The 25,868-nt window shown below is 47.7% G+C and overlaps 1 protein-coding gene across 8 annotated transcripts; it reads right to left on the bottom strand.

Annotated features, from left to right (window-relative positions):
* Window positions 1-826: 826 nt before the first annotated feature.
* Window positions 827-23,407, bottom strand: THNSL2 (threonine synthase like 2). Of its 8 annotated transcripts, none has more exons than XM_045446786.1 (9): window positions 23,261-23,404; window positions 15,436-15,668; window positions 13,717-13,911; window positions 13,157-13,309; window positions 9,152-9,382; window positions 5,614-5,762; window positions 5,386-5,511; window positions 2,428-2,579; window positions 827-2,028 (listed from the first exon to the last, which is right to left on the bottom strand). In XM_045446786.1, exons 1-9 carry the CDS (start codon window positions 23,263-23,265, stop codon window positions 1,803-1,805), a joined length of 1,470 nt encoding a protein of 489 aa, XP_045302742.1. In that variant the 5' UTR covers window positions 23,266-23,404; the 3' UTR covers window positions 827-1,802. The 8 variants fall into 8 exon arrangements, with proteins under 8 accessions (XP_045302742.1, XP_045302743.1, XP_045302744.1 ...); XM_045446787.1 differs by lacking the exon at window positions 23,261-23,404 and adding an exon at window positions 17,325-17,491; XM_045446788.1 differs by lacking the exon at window positions 23,261-23,404 and adding an exon at window positions 17,138-17,318.
* Between the last annotated feature and the right edge of the window lie 2,461 nt (window positions 23,408-25,868).

The raw sequence follows: 25,868 nt of genomic DNA, 5'->3' as shown, positions 1-25,868 counted from the left end.
GATGAATATAAGCCAAGCTGGGTTATATTCATTGTTTCTTTCGATTTTAAAAGAAATGAAAGCATTTTCATAGGTCTTTCAATGTATCATGACTCCTAAGCATCAGACCTCTAGCGCCTGGTGGGTAAACGGGCCCTGGGGCTCCATCATGTTTGCTAACATAGATATTACAGTGTCTCAGAAACTGCCCAGGGTTTTGACCTGTAAGGGTCACTGTCTTTCCTTTAGGAATGCTCTATCCATCCTCCTGTGGGTCCAGCATTCCTGCCCTTCCATTTTTGTACTGACTGCCATGCTTCAATGAAAAGTTCTCCAGTAGGAGGGCGCCCTCCAGCTTCTTCCTTCTCTCCCTGGGCATCACAGAGAGGTGGGGCCGGCATGCTGTGCTGTGGGAATGGCAGCCAGAGATCAACCTGGGTGACCGGCTCCTTTAGACCTCAGGGCATGGGAAGTGGGCTCGGGAGGCGGGATGCCTTCTCCCTGCAGCCCTCAGAATGGTAGCAACAGCGAGCTCTAGTGCCCCCCTCCATGATGTGCCTGCCTCACCTGCCTTCCAAAGCCTCCCCCCCCCCCCCCGCCCCCTGCCATCACATCCAGGGCAGAAGGCTTGTGTTGACCTTCACATGTTTGTGTTGGTCTCATTTCACCCTCCTCGATTCAGACAGGATGTGAACCCAGTAATACAACTAAACCTGCAACTATCTGTAGCATGTTCAAGGTTAGGTTCTAGATCACTTCTGTCCATGGAAATGCAATGTGAGCCACAAAGGCAAGCCACATATATCACTTTAAACATCCTAGTAAAAGGAAAAGAAACAGATGGAACTAATTTTGATGATCTATTTTATTTAACCCAATACGTCAAAATATTATCCTTTCAACATGTGGTCAGTGTAAAATTATTCCTGAGATACTTCCGATTTTTTTCGTTTGACATCTTTGAAATCCAATATATATTTTGCACTTACGGTGTTTCTCAATTAGAACGCTAAATTTTCATTGGACATACTTACTTGTATTTAGACTTCATAAAATTGACAGCTGAAAAAGCCGATTCACATCCTTGCATTTTTCTAACCACACTTAAAATTTTTTAAATAACGGAATCAAGTAATGTAAGAAGTCAAGACATTTAAATGTAAATCAATTAAAATTTTAAAAAATGAAAAATTCAGTGTGTTAGCCATACTAGTCACATTTCAAGTGCTCAGAGACCATATGGCTGGCGGCTACTGAGTCCGACAGGGCAGGGCTAGATCGTGAAAATAGTAGAAGCAATAAAGCATGCCCTCGTGAAAAGAAAGTACACCTCAAAATGGATAAATAAGAAATTACGTATCAACCTAAACTCCCCAGCTCGGGCTTCCCAAATTGGAGTGCACAGAGGACTTACTCAGGGAATTCGTAAGAACTGCAGACGTCCACCCCCCACCCAGAGATCTGCCTGAGAAGGTAGGGGGTAGGGGCTGGAAATGTGCATTTTGAGGAGACCCAAGGGCCACACTTTGAGAACTATGGCACGGTTAGCGGGCATGCCGCAACAGTGACGCTTCTGCACCATCCGGAACGCCCCGTCACACACACACATCCCCAGCCAGCATCTCCGGTAAGCAGGCACACCACCACCACGGTGAGGACACAGAGCGGCTCCAGAACACAGCAAAGCCAGCTGGTCCCCAGACCATGCTGGGCAACCTCCTGAGAACCAACTACACCAACTCTTAACGAGAAGGTGTGCAAAGCAGTTTAGAGGGCATGCCTCCCTGCGGTCTGGAGCCTGAAGGAAGTCAAATCCAGCCTGGCTACTCCAGAGCATTCAGGAAGTGACCCCTCTGCTGGCAGCTTATGTCCTCAATGGTGTTCCGAAGCATCAGCGTCCAGTCGTCACCCTTCCGCATCGGGGTGCAGCGTGTCCCCTTGCTCTCCAGGGCTAGGATCTCCGCAGGGGTCTCTGGGGTCAGCCCGGCAGCCAGGACAGCTTCTGGGAACTTGGCTGCAGAGGCGGGGGCCAGACAACACCGGGGAAGGCTATGGCATGGAGCAGGTGGGAACAGGAGGGGGGGTAGGAGAAGAGAGGGACAGATAAGGGAAGGAGAAGGCGAGGAGGGAGGAGAAGGAGGAACAGGGGAGAAAGAAAGAGAAAGAGACAGGCGCTTGGTACCTTGAACTTACCTCTGCAATGACACTGCTAGGGAAACTGCTCTTCTTTGTTGGAGGCCCAGCTCAACCACCACCTGTCACAGTGGCTGTCCCCAGAATATATCACACACCCTCCTCTGGGATCCCTGTTCCCGGGGCACTGTTCCACACAGCACCGGTCATGCTCAGTACAGCCATTTGTTCGGACTCCCATCTCCTCTGCTTGGGGGAAAGAAGGGCCCCTGAAAACCAGAGTACCCCAGTGACCCAGGAGCCCATGGCCTATACCTGGGCAGCTGCTGCTCTGTCTGTTGGTAATGGTAACTCACGGCCACGGCCGAGTGAGGGCACAGCAAGTACTTGTTCTCTTCCCAACAGCGAGCCATGGTCTGGGTGATGGCCTCATCCGACACTGACTCAGACGTCACTGCCCCTGAAAGCTGATGGGGCCCAGGGTCGGGGGGGGTGGGAATCAGATTTGGGGGTAACCCAGGGAAAGCGACCAAAAACTCACTACAAAACATAGCCAGGCAAGGGGAGGGTGGGTGATGGGTATTGAGGAGGGCACCTTTTGGGATGAGCACTGGGTGTTGTATGGAAACCAATTTGACAATAAATTTCATATATTGAAAAAAAAAAAAAAAAACAACAAAAAACATAGCCAGGCAACACGAGAGATTCAGATGAAGTCTTCAGACTAAGTAGCTCAGCTTCAGCTCAGAGAAAAAGCTGGTTCCCCAGGCTTCCCAGTTTTAAGTTGATTCACCAGTTTGGGGGAAGGACCGTTCGAGTTTCAAGTCAGTAAATTTAGTAAGGATTAGCTCATGAATCAGCAAATTAGTATATACTCTTGTTCAACAAACCGACAAAACACAGAAGGTTAAGGGTAATCAAACATTCCTGGTGCCTTGTCTTTGGTGCATCCTTGTCCTGTGGGTCATCTTCCAGTCAGTTCCCACCCAGCTCAGGTAGCACCTCCTCCAGGAAGCCTTCCCCTTCCACCCTCAGACAGCAGAAGACTCCCTTCTCACTGTCCCCTCAGTGTGGACGGTTGATCTGATCATTCTCTGAAAATTTACTGCATGCTATTGAGGTGCCAAACACCTTGCATATACTTGACTGCCGCCATAGGGTGTTATAAATCATTTGTACAGCTACCTGTCCCATTAGGGTTCACAGAAGACAGAGAAAGTATTTTCTTTATCTTTGTACTTCCAGTATCTAGCACAGTTCCTGGATTACAGTAGATATGTTGAATGAATAAATGAATGAATGCTGTTCCAGCAGATGCGATGTTTTGTACGTGTACAGCCAGGGAGAGAATGAAGAAGTGTGGGATCTGGTGTCTGTTTCCATGGAGCACCTCATTTACATGAGGAGAAGGACTGGGGATATCAACACGAACCGTTAACCAAGTAAGTTGACCTTCGGTTGTATAATGGTCAGAATGTTTACGTCCTCCCTCCCCCAAATTCGTATGTTAAAAACTTAATCCCAACGTTATGGTGTTTGAAGGTGGGACTTTGGGAGGGGACGAGGTCATGAGGGTGAAGCCTTCATGAGTGGAATGAGTGCCTTTATAAGAAGAGGCCGGAGGGGCGCCTGGGTGGCGCAGTCGGTTAAGCGTCCGACTTCAGCTCAGGTCACGATCTCGCGGTCCGTGAGTTCGAGCCCCGCGTCGGGCTCTGGGCTGATGGCTCAGAGCCTGGAGCCTGTTTCCGATTCTGTGTCTCCCTCTCTCTCTGCCCCTCCCCCGTTCATGCTCTGTCTCTCTCTGTCCCAAAAATAAATAAACGTTGGAAAAAAAAAAAAAAAAAAAAAGAGGCCGGAGAGCTAGCTAAATGTCTTGCCATCATGTGAGGATACGACAAGACCCTGGCGGTCTGCCACTTCTACGAAAGTTGCTCTCGTCAGAACCCAACCGTGCTGGCACCGTGGTCTCAGACTTCTGGCATCCGGAACCGTGAGAGATAAATGTCTGTTGTTTATAAGCCACCCGGTCTCTGGTACTTTGCTATGGCAGTGCAAACGACGACAAGTTGCAGCACAAGAAAGACTGAAATTCCACTCTGGTCTGCGTGGGTGCCTAAACCCAGAAAATTGTATCCAGTTCTGGGAACAACCCTTTAAGACTGACTTTGACTATGCAAAATTAGGTCACGGAAGGGACAGCTAAAGGGACCGGGAAGACTCAGCAGAGAAACAAAGATTCTCTTCAAGTATGGGAATCGGACTGCTCCCCAGGGCACAAGTTGGAAGGAGATTCCGGCTCAACATAAAGAACTTTGTAATGATTAGAGCTGATGTGAGCCAGTGAGGACCTGGTCACTGGATATACACACGGTCTGGATGACTTGGTGGGATGTGATAGAGAAAATTAAAGGCAGTGTCAACATATGAAATCCTTTCTCGGGGCGCCTGGGTGGCGCAGTCAGTTAAGCGTCCGACTTCAGCCAGGTCACGATCTCGCGGTCCGTGAGTTCGAGCCCCGCGTCAGACTCTGGGCTGATGGCTCAGAGCCTGGAGCCTGTTTCCGATTCTGTGTCTCCCTCGCTTGCTGCCCCTCCCCCGTTCATGTTCTGTCTCTCTCTGTCCCCAAAATAAATAAACGTTGAAAAAAAAAAAAAATTAAAAAAAAAAAAAAAAAAAGAAATCCTTTCTCTTACATAAAATAAGTGGACCATCACTAGGCTACATTAAAATAAAAGCAATCCTTCCCAACCAGATTCCTACCACTCTGAAGAAATAAAATTTCTCCTTTTCCTTAAAAAAAAAAAAAAAAAAAAGCTCAACAGGCCTTTGTTCATACTGGATGGGCAAAGTGGCTTCCAATTGTTGCTACTACTGAAAATCGACAATAATGAATTAAAACAATTAACAGTGAATGTGTTAAGCCCTATATTTCCAGGCAGTATACAACGTGTCTCATGGGCATTAATTGACGTAAATCTTCAACAATGCTGTGACAGGCATTCTCATTAGCCCTACTTTATAGACGAGTTTAAGAAACTGGCCCAAGGTTTCACAGCTGGCTTAGAGCCAACCCCTGTCTGATTTGAACCAATGCTCTCTACTGCCTCTCTTCATTCAACAAATTAGTCCCTGTAAAGAGACTGCAAAAAGGCCAGGCTCATAGCAGGTGCTCAAGAAACAGGTGTCCTCTTGCCTTAGACAGATTTTCAAGCCTACACTGAGTTTCGTGGTTACACCCTTTGCTTTCTCTGTGGGGTGCAACCGGGGACTGACCTTGCTATGCAGTTCCTTGGGTAGGCTCACGCTTCGGGTCCTTTCAAACTGCTCCATGAGGGCTCTTGTCACCTGACTGTTGGAGCCAGAGAGCAGCCAGAAGATTCTCTCCATGTTGTAGGGCACCTGGAAAGGCAGGGTGCCAGGGGCCACACTGATGTCAGTCCTGGTCCATTCCCAACCAATCAATAGCTGGGCCAGACCTGCACACTTTCCCACAGGTCCTACCTGAATGTCCATTGCTGATGCCAAGGTCTGTTCAACGGCCTCAGAAAGAGAGAAGTCGCCCTGCTGGACAGTCCTGTGGATGATGTCATTGCGGTTCACTGCCACGACAAGGCGGAGAGGGAGGCCCATCTTCTGAGCAATGCACCCCGCTTAAGACAAGTGAAGAGAAGAACAAAAGTTTTCTCAGAGATGGTGCCCAAAGTACAAGAAATAAAATGAAATTCAGATAAACCGGACTCCACCAAAATTGAGAAACTTTTATGCTTTGGAAGATTTGTGTTTCAAAGGACACTATCAAGAAAACAAAAAGGCAGCCCACAGAATGAGAAAAAAAAATATTTGCAAATCATATATCTAATAAAGGACTTGCATACAGAATATGTAAATAACCCTTCTGACTCAACAACAAAAACACAAATAGCCCAATTTAAAAATAGGCAAATGTCAGGGCGCTTGCTTCAGTTAAGCGTCCAACTTTGGCTCAGGTCATGATCTCACAGTTTGTGGGTTTGAGCCCTGCATCGGGCTCTGTGCTGACAGCTCGGAGCCTGGAGCCTGCTTCGGATTCTGTGTCTCCCTCTCTCTCTGCCCCCTCCCCCAATTCGCACTCTGTCTCTCTCTCAAAAAGAAATAAACCTTAAAAACTTTTTTTAAGGGGCGCCTGGGTGGCGCAGTCGGTTAAGCGTCCGACTTCAGCCAGGTCACGATCTCGCGGTCCGTGAGTTCAAGCCCCGCGTCGGGCTCTGGGCTGATGGCTCAGAGCCTGGAGCCTGTTTCCGATTCTGTGTCTCCCTCTCTCTCTGCCCCTCTCCCGTTCATGCTCTGTCTCTCTCTGTCCCAAAAATAAATAAACGTTGAAAAAAAAAAAATTAAAAAAAAAAAAACAAAAAACTTTTTTTAAATTAAAAAAAATAAAAATGGGCAAAGGACTTAGACAAACATTTCTCCAGAAGCTTTACAAATGGCCAATGAGAACATAAAAGAAATTCAGTATCATCAGTCATCAGGAAAACACAACCCCAAATCATAATGACATACTGTTTCACACCCATTAGGATGGCTAGAATCAAAGTACTGGTGGAGAAACGAAACCCTCATACATTGCTGGTGGGGATATAAAACGGTGCAGCTGCTTTGGAAAAGTCTGACAGTTCCTCAAAAAAGTTAAGCATAGAGTTACCATATGACCCAGCAATTCCACTCCTAGGTGTATATACTCGAGAGAAATAAATATAGGTCCACACAAAAACTTACACACCAATGTTTATAGCAGCATCAGTCATAACAGTTTCAAAATGGAAACATTCCAGATATCAACATTAACTGGTAAATGGACAAACAAAATGTGGTACATGCACACAATGGAATGTTATTCAGTCAGAAAAAGGAATGGAGTACTGATCTGTGCTATACTATCGATGAAACTTGAAAACATACTAAGTGAAAGAAGCTGGACACAAAAGGTCACATATTGTATGATTCTATTATATGTAAAATGTTCACAATAGGCAAATTGATAGAGACAAAAGAGATCAGTGGTTGAGTGGGGGAAATGAGGGGGAAATGCAGAGTAGCTGCTAATGGGAATAGGGTTTCTTTCCAAGGTGATGAAAATGTTCTGAAGTTGACTGGGGGTGGTTGCACAAATCTGCACATATACTAAAAACTATTGATCTGTATACTCTAAATGGATGAATTGGGGTTTTTTTTTTTCCATTTTTTAAATGTTTCTTTATTTTTGAGAGACAGAGAGGCAGAGAGGGAGAAACAGAATCCAAAGTAGGCTCCAGGTTCTGAGCTGTCAGCACAGAGCGCAACTCGGGACTCGAACTCGTGAACTGTGAGATCATGACCTGAGCCGAAGTCAGGTGCTTAACTGACTGAGCCACCCAGGTGCCCCTAAATGCTCACTACTATTTGCAGAAGAGAAAATGGAGGTTCTGGGAAGTAGAAATGACCCACCCCAAGCCTGCCGAGTGGCACAGTAAGGACTGGAAAGAGGTCTAAGTCCAGAGCACATGGTCTTGCCCCCCGAAATCAGCCTCCTGGAAGCAGCGCCTCCAGACGGCACCTCCTGGAGAGGCCCTTTGGGAGGACGGAGCGGCGCCTTATTTGCACGGAACAAATAAGGAATCCCTCACCCTGAGAGAGGGAGAGCCCAAAAAGGTAACGACACACTTCCAGCGGTGGCCTATCTCTGGCAGGTCATCAAGAGGAGTTAGGGATCACCACCCCACCCCAACGTCACCCTGAACTTTGCGAAAGCATGTTCACATTCTGTTTCACTGGATCTGCACGTAAACGTCCTGATATCCGTGTACGGCAGAGGAGACGTGGACCCTCAGTAGGACCCAGGGGCTTAAGCTGAAACAGCTGGTTCCCGATGAAGCAGAGGTAGGTAGGAGCTACTGTGGTAGGCACTGGGGCACGCGCAGGTGGCATCATTCACCGGAGGGGGATGCACATGGGGAGCACGGTGGGCTTCACCCCGTGAGTGGTCACGGCGGCTGACCGATCCTTGCCTGACTGCCAGCTCCCCGTTCTCCCCATCCCCGTGTGAGTGGAAGAAGTCAGGAAGACTCCCGACCACTAAGACGCTTTCATGGTGTCACGTAAGCCATGCTTGGCGCCCATCGGAAGCGATGCCACCGACCGAACCATCAGAGACGGAAGTGCCCGTTACGAGGCAGCCTGGCAAGCTCATGAGGACGCAGGCTCTGGAGCCAGCCTGCCTGGACGGTACTTCTGGCTCTGCCGCTGACCAGCGTGGAAGCAGGGGCAAGCTGGCAGAGCCCTCCGTGCCTCCACTGCCTCATTATACAGTGGAGATAACAGGACTGTCCTCCTCAGAGGCGCACGCGAGGATTAAATGAGTTGATACATGAGAAGCACGGAGAGCGGAGCCTGCTAGGTAGTAAGTGCTGGGTAAATGTTTATCATTATTCCGGAAGACGATTTTAATGCCACGCAGCGGTACAGCCCTTCACCCTTACAAAGTTCACCTACACACGTGAAGACTCATGTGCACTTCGCAGTAGTCCTGAGAGATATGATAAGCTATCCGATGTTGCTTTTACAGCGGAGCGGCTGAGCCTAAGGGACGGCCCCGTGGCCATGCAGCTGGGGCCAGAACCCCAAGTCCAGCCTCCTTTCCATCTCACACGGTCTCTGGGGAGTGATTCTAGGAGTGGGAACACGGTGTGCCAGGTGCCCTCACTGCAGGCAGCTGGCCGAGGCTGGGAGCAAAGTCCGTATCTCTGGAAGAGGGAGCTGCCAGGCCAGCACAGAGGTGAACTTTGATCTCATCTTCCCACATTCTCCTGAGCGGGGTGAGCCCATCTTTCCCTCCTGCAGCAAGAGGCCGGGATGTCCTCTCAGGGAATTAGGGGGAAGTTTGCTGAGGGCTTGCCTAGCCAGAGCGAGGGAGGACTCAATCTTCCTCCTCATAGTTGCAGCCGGGGGAGGGGGGGGTGGCGGGAAGGACTAGGGCCACAGGCATTTTTCTGGAAAGCCCATTTCTGCCCAGGGGTCTCCTTACCTGCAAGGTTACCTGCAGCCCCTGTCGGTACAACCACCTCCACGAGGGGCAGGGGGTCCATGTCTAAGGATGGCGCGCACTGGAAATAAGCGAAGAAGTGGTGGGCCATTTGCACGAGGACCCGGGACCAGTTGATTGAATTCAGGCTCATCAGGTTGTGCTTCTTGACAAAAGCCACGTCAGCAAACACAGCTTTGATCGGCTCATCGAGCTCATCGCTGTTGCCCTCCACTGTCAGGGAGAGAGTGGAGGGTGGCTCTCAGGAGCATGAAGAACCCCCAGGTGGTCAGCACTTGCCTGCAACAAGGCCCTCCCACACTGGGCCCATCCTGCCGGGACCTTCACTCGACCTTCGGTTTCTGCTCTCCCATGTCTTGGCCTGGCTTCTTAGACGCAAAATTAAGCAACTCAAGGAAAGAAACCATGTCTCGTATTCTTGTGGTCAGATTTCCAACATTTCTACCACTATATAAGTTAGACATATAATGTCAGCCTTCTGGGATATTGGGAAAATGACTCCTCTTTGTAATCCGTGCCCACCTTCCCCGCTCTTTAGGAACAAGGAGAGATGGTTTATGAGGTCGTGAGGTGGCAAGAGGCTGATCCTTTTTTCACTCCACGGTCCTCTACCAGCGGGTGGGGGTAAAGAGTCACTGTTGCCATACGGTCTGCCCTTCTTCTCAGATCACAGAGAGGCATTCTGTTCCCTGCTCCTACGTGGTAGGGAAGCTGGCATGGACCTTTCCTCCATGAGCCGGGTGTGTACCCCATTTAATTTATGGATGAATTGCTCATTAAATTTATGGGTGAGTTGGCTACTAGTCCAAGTTGCATTCCTCAATCCAGCCCAACTAGCAATCAAGCCAATATGGATCTCTTATCTGAAACCTGGGTCTATTTCTCCTCTGGATCCAAACTTGGAATTTACCGTGGGAAGTGCCAGAGTAGGCACTGAGGTTGTTATTCATCCCACCCTTCGCATTGAGTAGCAGCAATGAGGCTAGGGGGCTGACTCTAGATCCATGCACCAGGGGATGTGTGCTGGAGTTCCAGAAAAAATTCACTGCTCTTAAGACAGAGCCACAGGAAGAGAGACTTGGCTACATTAAGTAAGCACTACATACACAAGGGGGAGGGAGCCCTAGGACTGGGGAAGGCAGAGCAGAAAATACAGAGAATCTGGGTCCCTGTTGAGGGACTGTTGAGTCACTGAATCAACTATTCAGGAGCCCAGCCCACCTCTAGACTTCCAGTTATGTAAGCTGGAAAATATTCTTGTTCAAGCTGGTCTGAGTTAGATATTCTGTTACATCTGGCCCCAAACATCCCAAATAATGTGTAACTAGCACTTGCTGATTACTCTCTGCTTAAGAGGAACCAAGTATAGGGGCACCTGGGTGGCTCAGTTGGTTAAGCATCCAAATCTTGATTTTGCCTCAGCTCATGATTCCAGGGTGCTGGGATCGAGCCCCACGCTGGGCTCTGCTCTGACAGCAAGGAGATTTCTTGGGATTCTCTCTCTCTCTCCCTCTCCCTCAGCCCCTCCCCACCCCCATTCATGCTCTCTCTGTCTTTCAAAGAAATAAACTTAAAAAAAGAGAGTCTCTTTAAAAAAAAAAAAACCAAGTATAAAATATATACGGAAATTAATGACTTTATTTTCTTTAATGTTTTATTTATTTTTGAGACAGAGAAACAGAGCACAAGCCAGGGAGAGGCAGAGAGGGAAAGAGGATCTGTGCTGACAGAGGAGAGCCCCATGAGGGGCTCAAACTCATGTACCTCGAGATCATGACCTGAGCTGAAGTCGGAGGCTTAACCGACTGAACCATCCAGGTGCCCTGGAAATTAATGACTTTATAAAACATCAGTGTCCAGCTCACAACAATCCAGGTGGTCCATCCCTACTCCCTGAGCTCACTGGTCTAAGGGAAAATACATATCCACTGTTGGCTCTGGAACTAACACACATCCTCCTAGAAACCAAATCAGAAGACTCCAGAAAGGAAAGGAAGAACCTGAACGGTGCTATTTAGAAATAAAAATTAATTTCTCTAAAGTCTGCTGCCTTATTTTCTTGAAGCTCAGAGCATGTGCACGACAGAAATGCCCTCTTGAGCTTCAGCAATAATACATTTATGACAGATTTGCACTCAATACCATTGACATTTCTACCATTATTTCACAAATGGGCACCATTCTCCACCCCATCGTCAGGAACCAAGCTTACATACATGTCGTTTTTTAAAATTTATTTTTCTTTTTTGAGACAGAGAGAGAGAGAGAAAGAGAGAGCAGGGGAGGGGCAGAGGGAGAGGGAGAGAACCTTAATCAGGCTCCCTGCCAAGCACAGAGCCTGACACGGATCTCGATCTTAACAACCATGAGACTATGATGGTGAGATCATGACCTGAGCCAAAATCAAGAGTCGGACACTCAACCAACCGAGCCACCCAGGCTCCCCAACCCCCATGCCTTTAGATAAAAGTCTTCCAAAATCTGGTTCAAGGCAAGAAGAGAGTAGGTGGCAGACAGAAATACAAAAGGTTACTCTCTGCTTTGGTTCTAGGCAAAGACAGCCCTGGACCCATCACTAGCAATTTCAGTGCTTAGGGTATAACAGAGACCCTCAGGAGCCCAAATATCATACATCAAAATTTTGCAATGAGTGCAGAAAAACGTGGCCAAATACGGCCAACCACCAAGGCTAATGTGAAAGATTTTGCCAACACCTGCATTAGCTAAACCCGGAACCTTTCACTGGGATGTGGATGTGCTTGTTAAAGGGAAGAGTAGAAGGGGCTTTTTGCTTACTTCTGAACAAATGGACAAAGGCTATTCATGCTACTCCCATGAGGAAGGTTTCTTTGCACTACACTTTGCTCCTTGACAAAGCCCGTGTCCTATGCAAACACGCTCTATGGGATCATACCAGGAGACCAGGCGAGTTGTAGGAGGACTGTCTTCTGCCACCACATTTGCTCTCCTGCCTGGTGAGTGACCAAACGAGACCAGACCACCGGGACAGCTTCCCCAAGGCCACGGTGTATACAGTGTGCAAAACCTCACCAAGACCCCTACTGCTCATATCCCCGCCCCTACTTTGGGGCTACCTGGGGTCTAGCTAGGTGTGAGAAGTGGAAATAAAAGTGTTCGGCTCCACTCAAGCTCACCCCACCCTTCCACAGTCTCGATTTCTAAAAAATAGATGTCCTGACATTAAAGGAGATAGTTTTTTGTGTTTCTGCAAATACAAAATGCCCAAATTCCTGATGTGGCTCAGGAAAGGGTGTCTCTAGCCATGGGTACCACTAACTGATTTCCTATTTTAAATACTTAGACCTGCTGGGGTGCCTGGGTGGCTCAGCCGGTTAAGTGTCTGACTCTCGGTTTCGGCTCAGATCAGGTTCTCATGGTTCACGGGTTTGAGTCCCACATCAGGCTCTGCACTGAGTGCATAGCCTACTTGGCGTTCTCTCTCCCCCTCTCTCTTTCTTTCTCTGCTTGGGATTCTCTCTCCTTCTCTCTCTGCCCTCCCCTGCTCGCTCACGCTCTCGCACTCAAAAATAAATAAACATTTAAGAAATAATTATTTAACATATGCTTGTGCCCTCTAAACTTCCCGTGTCCTGGAACAAAACCCAAGTCACTTGGCTCAGGCGAATGGGTCTAGTGGCTGCCCGTATGTAAGGCACCAGGAGGTTGAACCTGCATGAAGGTGGCAATCTTTGGATTATGGTTTTCAGCCTACACTTCTTAGGTTGTACTGACAGTATTGGTCTGTGCGCTCGTCACCTCCAACAGCTTATGAAACCGTGTTGCCAAGAGCTTGCCCAGAGCTAAGCCAAGGCATATACCAACCTCATAACGGTTGAAGGAAAGAAAGGACAGAGAAAAGGCAGGAGGAAGGAAGATCGACCAATCAACTGACCATTTTATTCCAGCTCATCTCCCCAAACAGACCCCCCATGAGGCAGGGCCACGCTTTGCCATCCCAGCACTCACCTCCAAACACATGGACGTTCTCCCTCAACACTGTTGTCATCTGGAGCTCTTGAATCTTCGTGCAGTGGCCCTTGGGCAGCAGAACGATGATGTCCATGTTCTTTGCCCCTTGAACACTCTCAATGGCAGCACTCCCTGTGTCCCCAGACGTTCCTGGGTAGGAAGCAAAAATAACCCTCTTCTTTAGAACAGGGGAGACAGAAAAGGAAAGACGTGGCCCCTAAAGCATGGCTGCCATGTGAGACAATGTCTATTTCAAATACCTGAAGAGTAGGAACCTAGTACTTAATCTGGGGTCCATTAACCTCCTAGAGATCCAGGGATAGAAATCAGGGCACCTGTGCACTTGGTACCATATAATCTTACATATTTTGTGTACTTAAAAAAATTATTCTGTGAAGTCTCCATAGCCTCCCTCAGATTGTCAAAGGGGCCAATGGCCCAAGAAAAGGTTATAAACCCTGCTCTAGAAGAACCAGTAACACACCCTCCCTGAGAAACATCAATGACGGGCATCCTGTGGATGGACGTGGGCAAGTCAGGGCCCCCAAGGGGCTCACCTACGACCACAGTGACGTGCTTCTCCTTCTTCTCCAGGAAGTATTGCAGGAACTGTGCTGTACAGCACAGGGACAGGTCCTTAAATGCATATGTGACGCCATGCCACAGCTCCAACACGTTCAGCCCATTCCTCAACCTGGACAGATGGACCACTTCTCTGTGGCGGAATCTGCTGAAGGCTTGGTCGATCAGACCTGTGAGGGGAGAGGGGTTGGATGGTGGAAGAAGGGCATTATCTCTTCTACAGGTTCTCTCTCTTGTCTCTTTACGCTTTTGAATTTGAAGTTCCTATCTCCTGCTACCAGATGAGAGGGCAAAAAAACGTTTACCCCAAATGATACTGTATATGAATATAATTGCATGATCTGAGAAACAAGTCTGAAAAGACGTGAACCACACCGTCCATAGATTCCTCATAGCGATGCGCCCCAGAGAAGAGAAATGACACTATCAGACTTCCATTTTTTATTGTGTAAACTTCATTGTTTGGATTTCTTCTCTGTGTGTGTGTGTGTGTGTGTGTGTGTGTGTGTGTGTGTGAATGCCAACAGAAGTTTGATGAAACAATTGTGAACAAACAAATCCATGTCTCATCTTTTCTAATGTTTCTTCCTTAAAAAAATTTTTTTTTTGACGTTTATTCATTGTTGAGAGACAAAGAGGGACAGAGGGCAAGCGGAGGAGGGGCGGAGAGAGAGGGAGACACAGAATCGGAAGCAGGCTCCCATCAGCACAGAGCCCAACATGGGGCTCGAACCTATGAACCGGGAGATCATGACCCTGAGCTGAGGTCAGAAGCTTAACCGACTGAGCCACCCAGGCACCCCATAACATTCCTTTCGAAAGAGAGGTTGTTCTTTATTTGTTTTTCCTATACTAAATCTCACATCTGTGATACCGGAACCTTGGGATGGTTTACATATAATCCTACCTAAGGCAGGCCATCTTAGGTAATGCTTCTCAAACTTTTCATTAGCAAACCAATCACCTGGGATCTTTAAATGCAGATTCTGGTTCAGTAGGCCTGAAGAAGTCTGAGAATTCTGATTAAGTGCCCAGGCAATGCCATCACTGCCATGAGACCACATTTTGAGTGGCCCTCTTCTTTCCAGCCCCAAGCTCTCACCATTATATTGTGATTGTATCACATGTTTGACCCATGGACCAGCAACACTAGTATTTTCTGGACACTTGGTAGGAATGCAGAATTCTCGGGCCTACCCCAGACCTACTGAATCAGAATCTGCATTTTAACAGGATCCCTAGGGCAACCCATGGGTATATTCCAGTTTTGAGAGGAGCTGGTCCAGGATACTCTCAAAGTCCCTTCTAAAATTACCATTCAAGGTAATAAAACAGCAATCTGAGGGTCTAAGCGCTTTACATACAGGCAGGAAGCATCCCACTATTCAAGCATCTCAGGATGGTGGTGAAATGTCTAGTCTTGAAAAGGGTTTTGAACAATAAATGAAAGGGAAAAATTCTCTGCAGATGCCACGGGGCATTCATTTTATTGGAGATGGAAGGTGGAATGGAATGGATGAACTCTTTGGGGACATTTCCATTTCTGGGATTCCAGAATCTGGAAAAAAAATCCCAAGTTTGGGAAATAGGACTAGAAACCTCCCAGCAGTTAAGTGATGGATTTGCAGCTCTGTGGGGGAGCTGGCTTGGCTGGGGAGTTAGGTGGGAGAGTAGGGAGGCTGGGGGGTGCTCACCATTTAAGACATCTCTTGGAATGAGCTCAGGGCCGATGAAGAGGGTGCACAGCTCCTTTACCAGGCCGGGGTAGGACAGCGTACTCCACTGACGCAGGGTCTCTATGCTCAGCTGGGGGAGCTCCTCGGGCATGAAGAGACCCCCATCAGGAGCATAGCCAGAGAAGAGGGCTCCCTCAAAGTCGACCCGGGGGGCCATTCCCCGAGTGCTGATGTACCGCATCCCTGGTGGCCTGCAGAGGGAAAAGTCCCAGAGGCACCTGCTCTCCAAGCTCAGTACCCCACAGAGAGAAGCTGAAGCATACACAGCACCCTCGGCTAGCCCCTAGACCACGACTCATTTGGGGTAGGCATCCCAGACTGAGAGACTGGAGCCCTGTTGAGTCTCATGCCAGCTTCATCCGGAACTGTCCACATCATGGCCTCTCCAATCCAAATGAGGCAAATTCGCTGACCTTGGGAAAGAGGATACTGAGACATTCGAGGAAAGGAGAAGGCTTGTTGGTCCTCACTGTTGAGGAATAAGGGAACTGGGGAAAGATAATAGCAATAATAAAGCAACTGCCAGTTTGATAGCCCTCTTGATAAAGACAGGACCACCATTTTGAGAAATGTCTGGGTCCACTTCTGTTCAAAAAATAGCCACCTTCAATGGTTTTACAGCATTGCTGCCCATAACCTAGTGGTTCCTCACTCTGGTAGTTTGTTGGGATCAACTTGGGAGCTATAAAAAAATACTCCTATCTGGGGCCCTCCCTGAATCCATGAAATTAGAACCCCTATATGAGAACTCCTTGGGTGAGTCTATCGTGCAGCCAGGATTAAGAATACAGGAACCAACTTATCCCACTTTGCCCACGACCTTCCCAGTTTTAAAACCGGAAGTCCCCTGTCCCAGGAAACCTCTCAGTGGTAGACAAACTAGGATTTGGTCAAGCTAATTGAAAACCAGTGCCCTACTTCTCAGCCTAACTCTGGAATAGTTAGAAGTGCTGAAAAGCTACCCTTAATACTGTCTAGCTAAGGCTGACTGGCCCTGGGTGGGTTCAGGACTCTGACTGGGGTTGTGGCCAGGGGGAGTGCCCAAGGGCACCCAAGGCCTAACTCTGGCTACAATGTCACATCAGTTAGTTTCTCAGGAGCCGGGTGCCATGTTGAGGAGCTGAGCTTGAGCTCTGAATACCTTTCTCTGGACCATGACAGTGAATTCAGGAGGTCTGATTTTAAAGCCCCAAGGCCAAGAAACAGTTCAGGAAGGGCCCAGCGAGGCGAAGAAATTTTCTGATAAAGGGCGGGGCAGGGCCGGGACTTGGACCCCAGCAGCTGAGTCTCTGCCCTCCGAGCCCAGACTGGGCCCCTCAGGGTGGAGGCTCCAGCAGGCTCAAGGTAGGCCCCTGCCTGTCTAAGGTCACCGGGCACCAGTCTTCGGCTATCCAGGCCGTGGGTCAGGGAAGGAGGTTTTGATAAGGTCTGCAGGATAAGGCACACTCCCAGCCTCTGAAAACACTGCTCAGTGTCCGAGTACCGCAGAGCCCCTACGGAAGGCTCCAAGCCTCGGAAACCCTCGACCCTCCCAGGTCCTCCAAATCTGAGCACAGTGCCCCAACTAGACTATGGAAGGGGGCAGGGAGGCCGACACAGCCACGCGGAAGTCAGGGTTGAGCGAAACCGAGAGAAGTTCAAAAGCGCAGACACCCGCTACCGATTACCGCGGGGAGGGCGCCTCAATTCGCCAGAAGCCGACGCGGGGAGGAGATCCGGCCTGGGAGGGGGGAGGTTCGGCCGCTGGGGCGGGGGTTGGTCACCGCGGCGAGCGAGCGGCGCCACCCCGGATCCCGGCCCGGAATCGGCTGGCTTGGGCCGGGTGTGTGTGTGGGGGGGACGGTTACCGGGTCCAGGACGCGGGCGGCGGCGGCGGCTGGCGGGCGGCGGGGCCGGGGCTCGGCCGTGCGCGCTGGACTTGGCCGCAGGCCTCAGGCTTCTGCGGGCGAGTGAGAAGGGCCGCGGGGGAGTGAGGCCGAGCGCGGAAGAAAGCGGCGCGGGAAGAGGGGGAGGAGGGCGCCAAAGGGCACGGCAGTGAGGGAGCAGCTCACTTGGCATGCTTTTAAGGCACCTCGCTAATCACTTACATTCAGTTTCTTAATCTTCATCGCAGCCCTGGAACCTTATTTTTTCAGATTAGAAGACAACAAGATGGAAAGAAGAAGCCCTTATCTTCTTTGGGCTTTATGCTTCTCACCTGCAAAATCAGACGACTGGACAAACTCCTTGTTCCTGAGACTGGGGCTAGCACATTAGGAATTCAGAATCCACAAGGACACATGGCATTGTTTTAGCTCGACTGTTATTTGTCAGAAAACACTTTTTAGTAAGTACAGATCTAGTCTAGAGTGAAGTGCCTCCCCAAAGAATTTTTTTTAAAAAAGAAGCAAGACACTTGAAAAACTGTCCTCCAGATATGGCAAATGCCCCTGGATTCGTATTCGTGCTTCTGGGTCCCAAGCCACTTTGGAGGCAAAGTTTGCCGAGCTGGACAGATGTCAGCTAAGATTTAGTCTGTGCCTCTGGGCTGGGCCTGGTCAGTGTAGCAGGCCCAGCTGGGACTCGTGGGGACAGTGGACTTGGATGGCTGCCCTCCTCCTTTCTTCCTCCTATCTGTGACATTCTCCTAACCCTGTGGTCTCTGCTTACTCAAGTTACCTCTCTCCAAACTTTGGCCCACACGTGCTCATTTGACATATCTACACGAGTCCACGTACCTGCCATTGGCCAACTCTAGTCTGGATGGGTCTCAGATTCCAGAAAGAGAGAGTCTGACTAGTCCCTGTTCAGCTAATGGACGGTGGTCATGGAGTTCACATATATGCCAGGGAGCCATTCCCAGAGAAGGATACAGGCCAGGCAAAACCCCCAAGGGTATCCATCCCTTATATCAGGTATACAAAGGCCAGGGCAACTGAGGCACCTGGCAAAGAGGCCCTAAGACACAGCTATGTTTGTTACAATGCTCGTGACCAACCAGGATGGAGTTTCAAAAACTCCACAAGGACAAAAGTAGCTTCCACAGAGTTCTCCCACCAGGCCAGACTCCCAGAGGCCTGCAAGACTTCTTCATTATTCTGTAAGCAGAAGGGGAGGCCAGAAGCTCTTCTATAAATCGTCTGACTCCCTCAGAAAGGAGAGAAGCCTTTTGCTCAGGGGTCTAATTTGTTAGGAATTCCTGGCCCAGGACATTCAGAACAATGCAGCTACAGAGAATAGAAACTTCTGTGCGGACTATGAGGAGAACAGAATTCTGAATTCTAAGCAGGAATAGTAGGAATGTGGAGTTCTCGGAGACGTTTACACTAGACCACCGTTTAGCTTTTATGAGATGAAAAATTGTTCTTATTTATTTATTTTGCTTTCTGACCTTCCAGATTTGAGTGCGTAGCCATTTGTGGCCTTGAAGCCAATGATTTTCAAAGCAGAGCCCCAGGGCCCCTGCAGTGCTATTTTCTTCCATGTGTCCCTACAAAGTCCTCTAAGGGAAGCTTCTACAAGACTGTGAGCACAGCGGATTCACCGTGGTCTCCATGCAGTGGGATGTAGGAGCTAGGGGCCAGAGCCCTCTGTAAAGATTAGAGAACACACAGGATGCTGGAGGAACAAGTGACCTGCCAGAAGCCTGCCAGCCGTTTGTGCTGAGCACAGGCGAGCACTCAGGCTTTTTCTGGAGTTCTGGTGAGGCAAGGCAGCAAGGCAAAGAGGAGAAAAGATGGCATTCAGAGACACATGCGTGGTATCTCTGAGCATTTTGACCTCCTAAACTGAGAATTGTTTTACTTAATGTGTGCAATAGTTGTTTGAGGAGAGGGGGTGATATTTAAGCTCAAGTGCTCTGAATCACCCTCATTCTTCTGAGTTCCTGACTCTGTAACTAAGAGTTTCAAGTAAAGTCTCAAATTATCGAGAGAAAACTGACGAGTATCATCCCAACTACCTTTCTTTCAGAAATGGACAAGTGGACCCTAAAATTTATATGGAAATGCAAGGGACTCAGAATAATCAAAACAGTCTTGAAAAGAAATTACAAAGGCAGAAGACTTATACTTCCTGAGTTGAAAACCTGGCAAAACTGTGGTAGTCAGGACAGTGTGGTGCTGACATGAGAATAGACATACAGATCCACGGAATAGCATTGATAGTCCAGAAATAAACCCATACACATATGGCCAACTGATTTTTAACAAGAGTGCCAAGACTTTTCAGTGGGGAAAGAATAATCTCTAAATAAATGATGATGGGATAACTAGACATCTACATGCAAGTGAGTGAATTTGGACCCCTATCTCACACCGTATGCAAAATTTACCTCAAAATGGACAGAAGATGTAAATGTAAGCACTAAAATGGTAAAAATCTTAGAAGAAAACTATGGTATAAATCCTCATGAGACCTTGGATTAGGCAAAGGCTTCTTAGATATGAGACCAACATCAAATGCAACAACAACAAAACAGACAAATTGGGCTAACCTTTCGTGCATCAGAAGACACTATTAAAAGCAAGTGAAAAAGCAACCTACAGAATAAGAGAACATGTTTGCAAATCACAAATCTGCTGTGATTTGTTGAGTCTCCAGACTCAACAGTTGAGTCAACTCTGGAGAGTTGAGTCTCCAGAATATATAAGAAGCCCCTACAACTCAATAATAAAAAGACAATCTAATTTAAAAACGGGCAAAGGACTTAGATCTACAAATGGCCAACAAGCACATAAAAAGATACCATTAGTAATTAGGAAAATGCACATCAAAACTAGAATGAGATGCCGCTTCGCACCTACTAGGATGGCTTGCATCGGAGAAATTGTGTTGGTGAAGATGTGGAATAATTGGAATCCTCATATACACACCGAGACCCATTGCTGGCGGGAATGTAAACTGTCTAGCCACTTTGGAAAACAATTTGGCACTCCTCAAAATGTTTAAAGAGTTACCCGATGACCCAGTTATTCCATTCTTAGGTGCATGCCCAAGAGAATTGAGAACATATCTTCATACAACATCTTGAACACAAATGTTCATGGCAGCATTATTCATAATAACCCCCAAATGGAAACAACCCAAATGTTCATCAACTGATGAATGTATAAACAAAATGTGGTATATCCATACAATGGAATATTATTCAGCACAAAAAGAGATACTATAGCATGGATGAACATGCTATGACACGGATGAACCTTGAAAACATTATGCTAAGTGAAAGACAGACACACAAGTCCAAATCTTGTATGGTTCTCTTTATATGAGATGTCCAGAATAGGAAAATCCATAGACACAGAAAGGAGAGTAGTGGTTTCAAGGAGCTGGATGAAAGGAAAATAAGGAGTGACTGCTAATGAGGACAGGGTGTTTTTAGGGAATAATTTAAGTGTTCTGGATTTAGACAGTGGTGATGGTTGCACAAATTTGTAATATACTCAAAATACTGAATTGTACACTTTAAAGGGTGATGTTTTTTAAAGTTTATGTATTTATTTTGAGAGAGAGAGAACACATGTGTAAGCCGGGGAAGGGACCGGAGAGAGGGAGAGAGAGAATTCCAAGCAGGCTCCACGGTCAAGGGAACTAATCTCACAAACTGTGAGATCGTGACCCGAGCCAAACTCAAGAGTCGAACGCTCAACCAACTCAGCCACCCAGGCGCCCCAAAAGGGTGATATTAATGCTATGTGAATTATATCATAATAAAAAAAATGCAAAAAAACATAAACACTAATTGGCTAGGAGTCAGGGCACGTTATCCAAAAGAGCTGCCCAGAGAGAAAAGCTTTGATGGCATGACAGGGCAGACTGAGCCCTGAGAAGGGGCACGCTGTTCCCACTGGGAGTACAAAGCAATCAGAGTTTTGATCCAGACATAATCTAATCCATCAGCGAACAACTTTAGAAATCATTTCTAAAAACTCAGAAAAGAACAAGCAAGCCTTTTCCGATGCTGGAAGTTTCCTCTGCGTAGTTAGTATGCACTCTTTTCTGCTCTTCTAAATATAGTCTTCCATGGCTAATTTACTTGGAATAGCAGTCAATGGGGCATAATTAATGCAGGTCAGAGATACCTTTTACCACTCTGATATCTGGTCTTACTCCATAACTTTTGAGAAACCTGCAGAAAATGCTGAGAAGGGTACAAATAGCTCTGCAGTTAATGTCACTTCAGGTGATACTTTCTTACCATCTGAGCAGAGTGTGCATTTATAGGAGATGTTTGTTACAAGGACTGGATGCTGGTTTCTCGGTCGTGTCTTTTCCCTCCCCCTGGCCCGTGCTGAGCATTGCTCTGTGTGCATGAAAGCATCTGTGCCAAGTTCAAAGGTACTTTTGTTCATGCAAATAGGAAATCATGCGTACCCAATGATCTCCACTGAAGCAGAATTAAGTAAAAGCCCGGACTCATGTTCCATTATTTCGAGACCATTGCCCACACTGACCCTGTGTGTTCTGCATATTTTCTCCGAGTGGTAATAATTGTAAATTGCTTGTACAGTTCCGCAGTCATGGGTATCGTTGGCTGTCAGGATGGGAGGTCTTGTGCCCGCCGTACGTGGACTTGGATATGTCACGTCACGGGAGCGGACTCTTGTGGCTTTGTTCTGGGAGGGGACCTGGCTCCATGCTGCCCGACAGGTGCTGGACCTGCCCTTTGCTCCTCCGCTCTCTCAGCTGGACTCACGTTTCCTAAGAATCTTCACATATGTTAGCCCATTTACCCACCCAGTCACCACGTCATTTCCAATTTTCAGGAGCTGAGACTCAGCAAGATTGTTGCCTGCCTAAGGGCACGCGATTAGACAGCAGCACGTCCGGGATTCATCCCCAATTCAGCATCCAATTTCCCTTTCATCCCGCCACCACTCTCAGTTGCTTGGGACTTGGAAAAGATGTTTTCCATTGATGAGAAATTCTGAAAGTCTGGGAAAGATAGCGGTGTAAGAGCTACCTTACAAACATCCTGGGACAGACCACCGCGAGATGCTTGACCAACACCCACTTTCACCTACTCCTCTGATGTGGCAAGATGTGCAGTTAGAAACGTCACATGTGCCTCAAACTTCTCTGCCTTTAGGGGTGACCCAGTGGCCAAGTTCGGGCCAGTGAGATACAAGCTAAAAGCTCTGGGACAGTTTCCAGGACAGCTTTTATAAGGAATAGACCCAACTAGTGCCCCTGGGACTCATTCGTTAGTTAGCCTGGTGTTAAGTCGGAAACCGCGAAGGGTCTGAGACGTCACCCTGCTTGGAAGCTCACAGGTTAGCCTGCCACACTTTAGGTTTATCTCCTGACGGGAGACATGGGGTTTTCTGGATCAGAGAAACAGTTGATCGTTCCCTGGAAAAAGCAGCCAGAGCAGCATCTTAGCACTAGTTTCCACACCCCCAACCCCCAGGGGAGGACATGGCAAGAACCCGATGTTACTGCACATGCCATGGGGTTGGCATCACAGTAGAGGAGCCCTGAAATTAGGCGTTTCATAGGCCGTTGGCACATCTGCCCATTGAGATGACTCATTAATCCTCAGTAGTTCTTGTCACTATTAGAATTTAGTTCTGAGCCCACATGGCCCAAGAGGTTTCTCTGACCTGGACCCTGGGCCCAGCACCACCCACTCAAGCTCTTAATACTTGCCAGTTTGGGTAGGTGTGACAGCCACCTCTCTTTTCTAGGAGTGAGATGGCAGATACTGTTTGTCACTTCAGAATGGCCTCCGAGCACCCTCAGAGCTCACCCCTCCCCCTGTCACCATCATATCGCCCTGTTCCATTGTCTTCATAGCACTTACCGCATCAGATTTATGTGCTTCTTGGCTGTTTTCTCCTCTCTCTATTCTAATAGAAGTTCTTCGAGGACACAGACCTTATTTGTCGTATCCACCAGTCTCTCCCTGGCACCTAGAACAATCACCAGCCACACTCAGTACATGCTTATTGGATGAATGAAGAAAATGCTAGAAAATAAAAGGTTTGCTTGAATTGTCAGCCACCTAAATGTCATTGGTTACTCATTTAGTAAAGGCCAGCCTGCAAAAGTTGATTGGAGACTGATATGAAATTCTATAATTGGGGACGCCTGGGTGGCTCAGTCAGTTAGGCATCTCAGTCTCCGTATCGGCCCAGGTCATGATCTCACCCCACTTTGCGGTCTGCACTGACAGCATGGGAGTCTGCTTGAGATTCCCTCTCACCCTCTATCTCGTCTCTCCCCTGCTTACATGCTCTCTCTATCTCAAAATAAATAAATAAACTTGAAAAAAATCCCATAATTGGTGGCTAAGCTAACCATCCTGGAAAACAGTGGTTAGCAAAGACATTTTCAAGCTTCAGAATGAGAACACGTTTTTGGTTTTTTTTTTTGTTTTTTTTTTTTTTTTTTGCTTTTTTCTTTGCAGATCGAGAACTAGAAAATCTGCATAGACTGAAGTGGTCTCTAATGTAGAAAAGGAACCTGCAGGTGCATAACTTTCTTCCTCTGGGTGAACCAAACAACCATTTCCTGTGGCCCCAATCTGAGTGTAGACCCTATTCTAAGAATACATACTGTCACCTGTTGATAGTGTTAGATCAGTGGTTCTTACACTCCTGGGTGTATAAATATCATCTAGGCCTATGCTTTTCAAACTTGAACATGCAAAAGCTTCACCTGAGGATTTTTAAAATGTGGATTCTAACTCAGTAGATCTGGGATGGGACTGAGATTCCCAGGTGAGACCAATGTTGCAGGTCTGAGGACCACACTTTGGATAGCAAGTACCTAGAAAGTTTGTTTAAAATGCAGATTCCTGGGCTCAATCTCCAAGATCCTGATTCCCAAGGTCAGTAGGAGGGGCCCAGGAATCTTTATTTTATTAAAAAAAATTTTTTTTTAATGTTTATTTGTTCTTGAGAGAGACAGAGCACGAGCAGGGGAGGGGCAGAGCGAGAGAGGGACACAGAATCCGAAACAGGCTCTAGGCTCTGAGCTGTCAGCACAGAGCCCGACGCGGGGCTTGAACTCACGAGTCATGAAATCATGACCTGAGCCGAAGTCAGACACTTAACCGACTGAGCCCCGCAGGCTCCCCCCAGGAATCTTTGTTTTTAACAAGTGGCTGAGGTGATTCTGGTTCAAACTGTCTGTTGATATATTTAGAGAAAGTTTGCATTTGACCATTGTAAGAAAAAAACTCAAGAAGAGTGATGAGCTAACAAGCTGCCTTCAAGAAAAGTAGCCAATGGCAGCTGGAGAAATAGGAAAAGGCTTTGGGCAAGAGTAGAGAGGGGCTCTTTATGGATACCCTGTCACGGGTGGTGAGGAAGAGTGACGGAATATAACGCTCACAATATAGTCTTTGCCAATGGTCCTTGTTGAGACACCTGAAAATGTCTAACTGAAGTTCAGGAATGGGCTAGTGAAATCTTGATACCGAGCATGACAATGGGCCTGGGTTCGTACTGAGGGAAAAAACTGATCGACAGTTCTTTATCACAGGCAGTGAGAAATATCAGAGTATTCAGTCCTAACTCCCTGCCCTACACACTCCCTTTTGCTCTCTCTGCTCCGGCCACCGTGGCACCCGACAGCTCCTCCGTGCATCAGACATTGCATGACCTCGTGCTCGGGCCTTTGCACTTGCTTCTTCTGCCCAGAATGCTCTTTCCAGAGAGTCCTTCCCTCTTGGTGCAGTCAGGTGTCCTAATTACAAAGGGCTTCCGTAATCCCTTGGTCTAAAGCAATGGTTCATTATCCCCCTGCTTGGCTTTACTCTTCTGCGGAAACTTATCACCACTAGACACTGTAGAGGGCCATTGGTTTCTCCTCACCGTAAGAAAAGCTTCCAGAAAAGCAGGGAATAGCTCTGTTCCATTCCCTTGATTTATCGCCAGTGCTTAGAACAGGGCCTGTCATATGATACATGCTCAATAAAATATTTGCTTCAGGGTCAAGGAAGCCATGGCTGCATATTGGAGATCTTGGCCCCTCTCTGTACCCCAATACCTTTAACTCCTCCTGGTGCCTCCAGACCCAAAAGTCCTTACCACCACCCTCCTGTGGATACAAAAAAAGCAGTTAACAGTCTTTAATGACGAATGCTACTCTGAGCATGGCTACGTGTGGTTTTTGACAAATCTGAGAGAGACAAAATAGGGCAAGGTCAGCACAGAATTTATTCCTTCAGGGGAATAGAAAACTATAGGTGAACTTCAATTTGACACAGGTGTCACACAGGCCATTTGGATGGCATAGGTCTGGGTCACACGGAACAAGCCTGAGACAACATAGGACAGGAAGTTAAGAAAACATGAGTCTGGTAGACCAGCGGTAGATTAAGCCTCGGCTGGGAGCAGATGCCGACTTTCTAGAACAGGAGTCCACAAAGTATGGCCCATGGGCCAAATCTGGTCCATTGCCTG

The sequence above is a fragment of the Leopardus geoffroyi genome, chromosome A3, assembly GCF_018350155.1.
Source record: "Leopardus geoffroyi isolate Oge1 chromosome A3, O.geoffroyi_Oge1_pat1.0, whole genome shotgun sequence".
NCBI lineage: Eukaryota > Metazoa > Chordata > Mammalia > Carnivora > Felidae > Leopardus > Leopardus geoffroyi.
Note: the sequence above shows the minus strand (reverse complement) of the source record. Positions and strands in the feature narration are given on the sequence as shown.

Excerpts from the sequence above, each read along its gene's own strand:
- THNSL2 (XM_045446786.1), bottom strand. Across the intron at positions 9,383-13,156 it reads GAACGTCCATGTGTTTGGAG|TGGAGGGCAACAGCGATGAG; the intron begins GTGAGTGCTGGG and ends TCTCCCTGACAG. Across the intron at positions 2,580-5,385 it reads CCAAGGAACTGCATAGCAAG|CTTTCAGGGGCAGTGACGTC; the intron begins GTCAGTCCCCGG and ends GGGCCCCATCAG.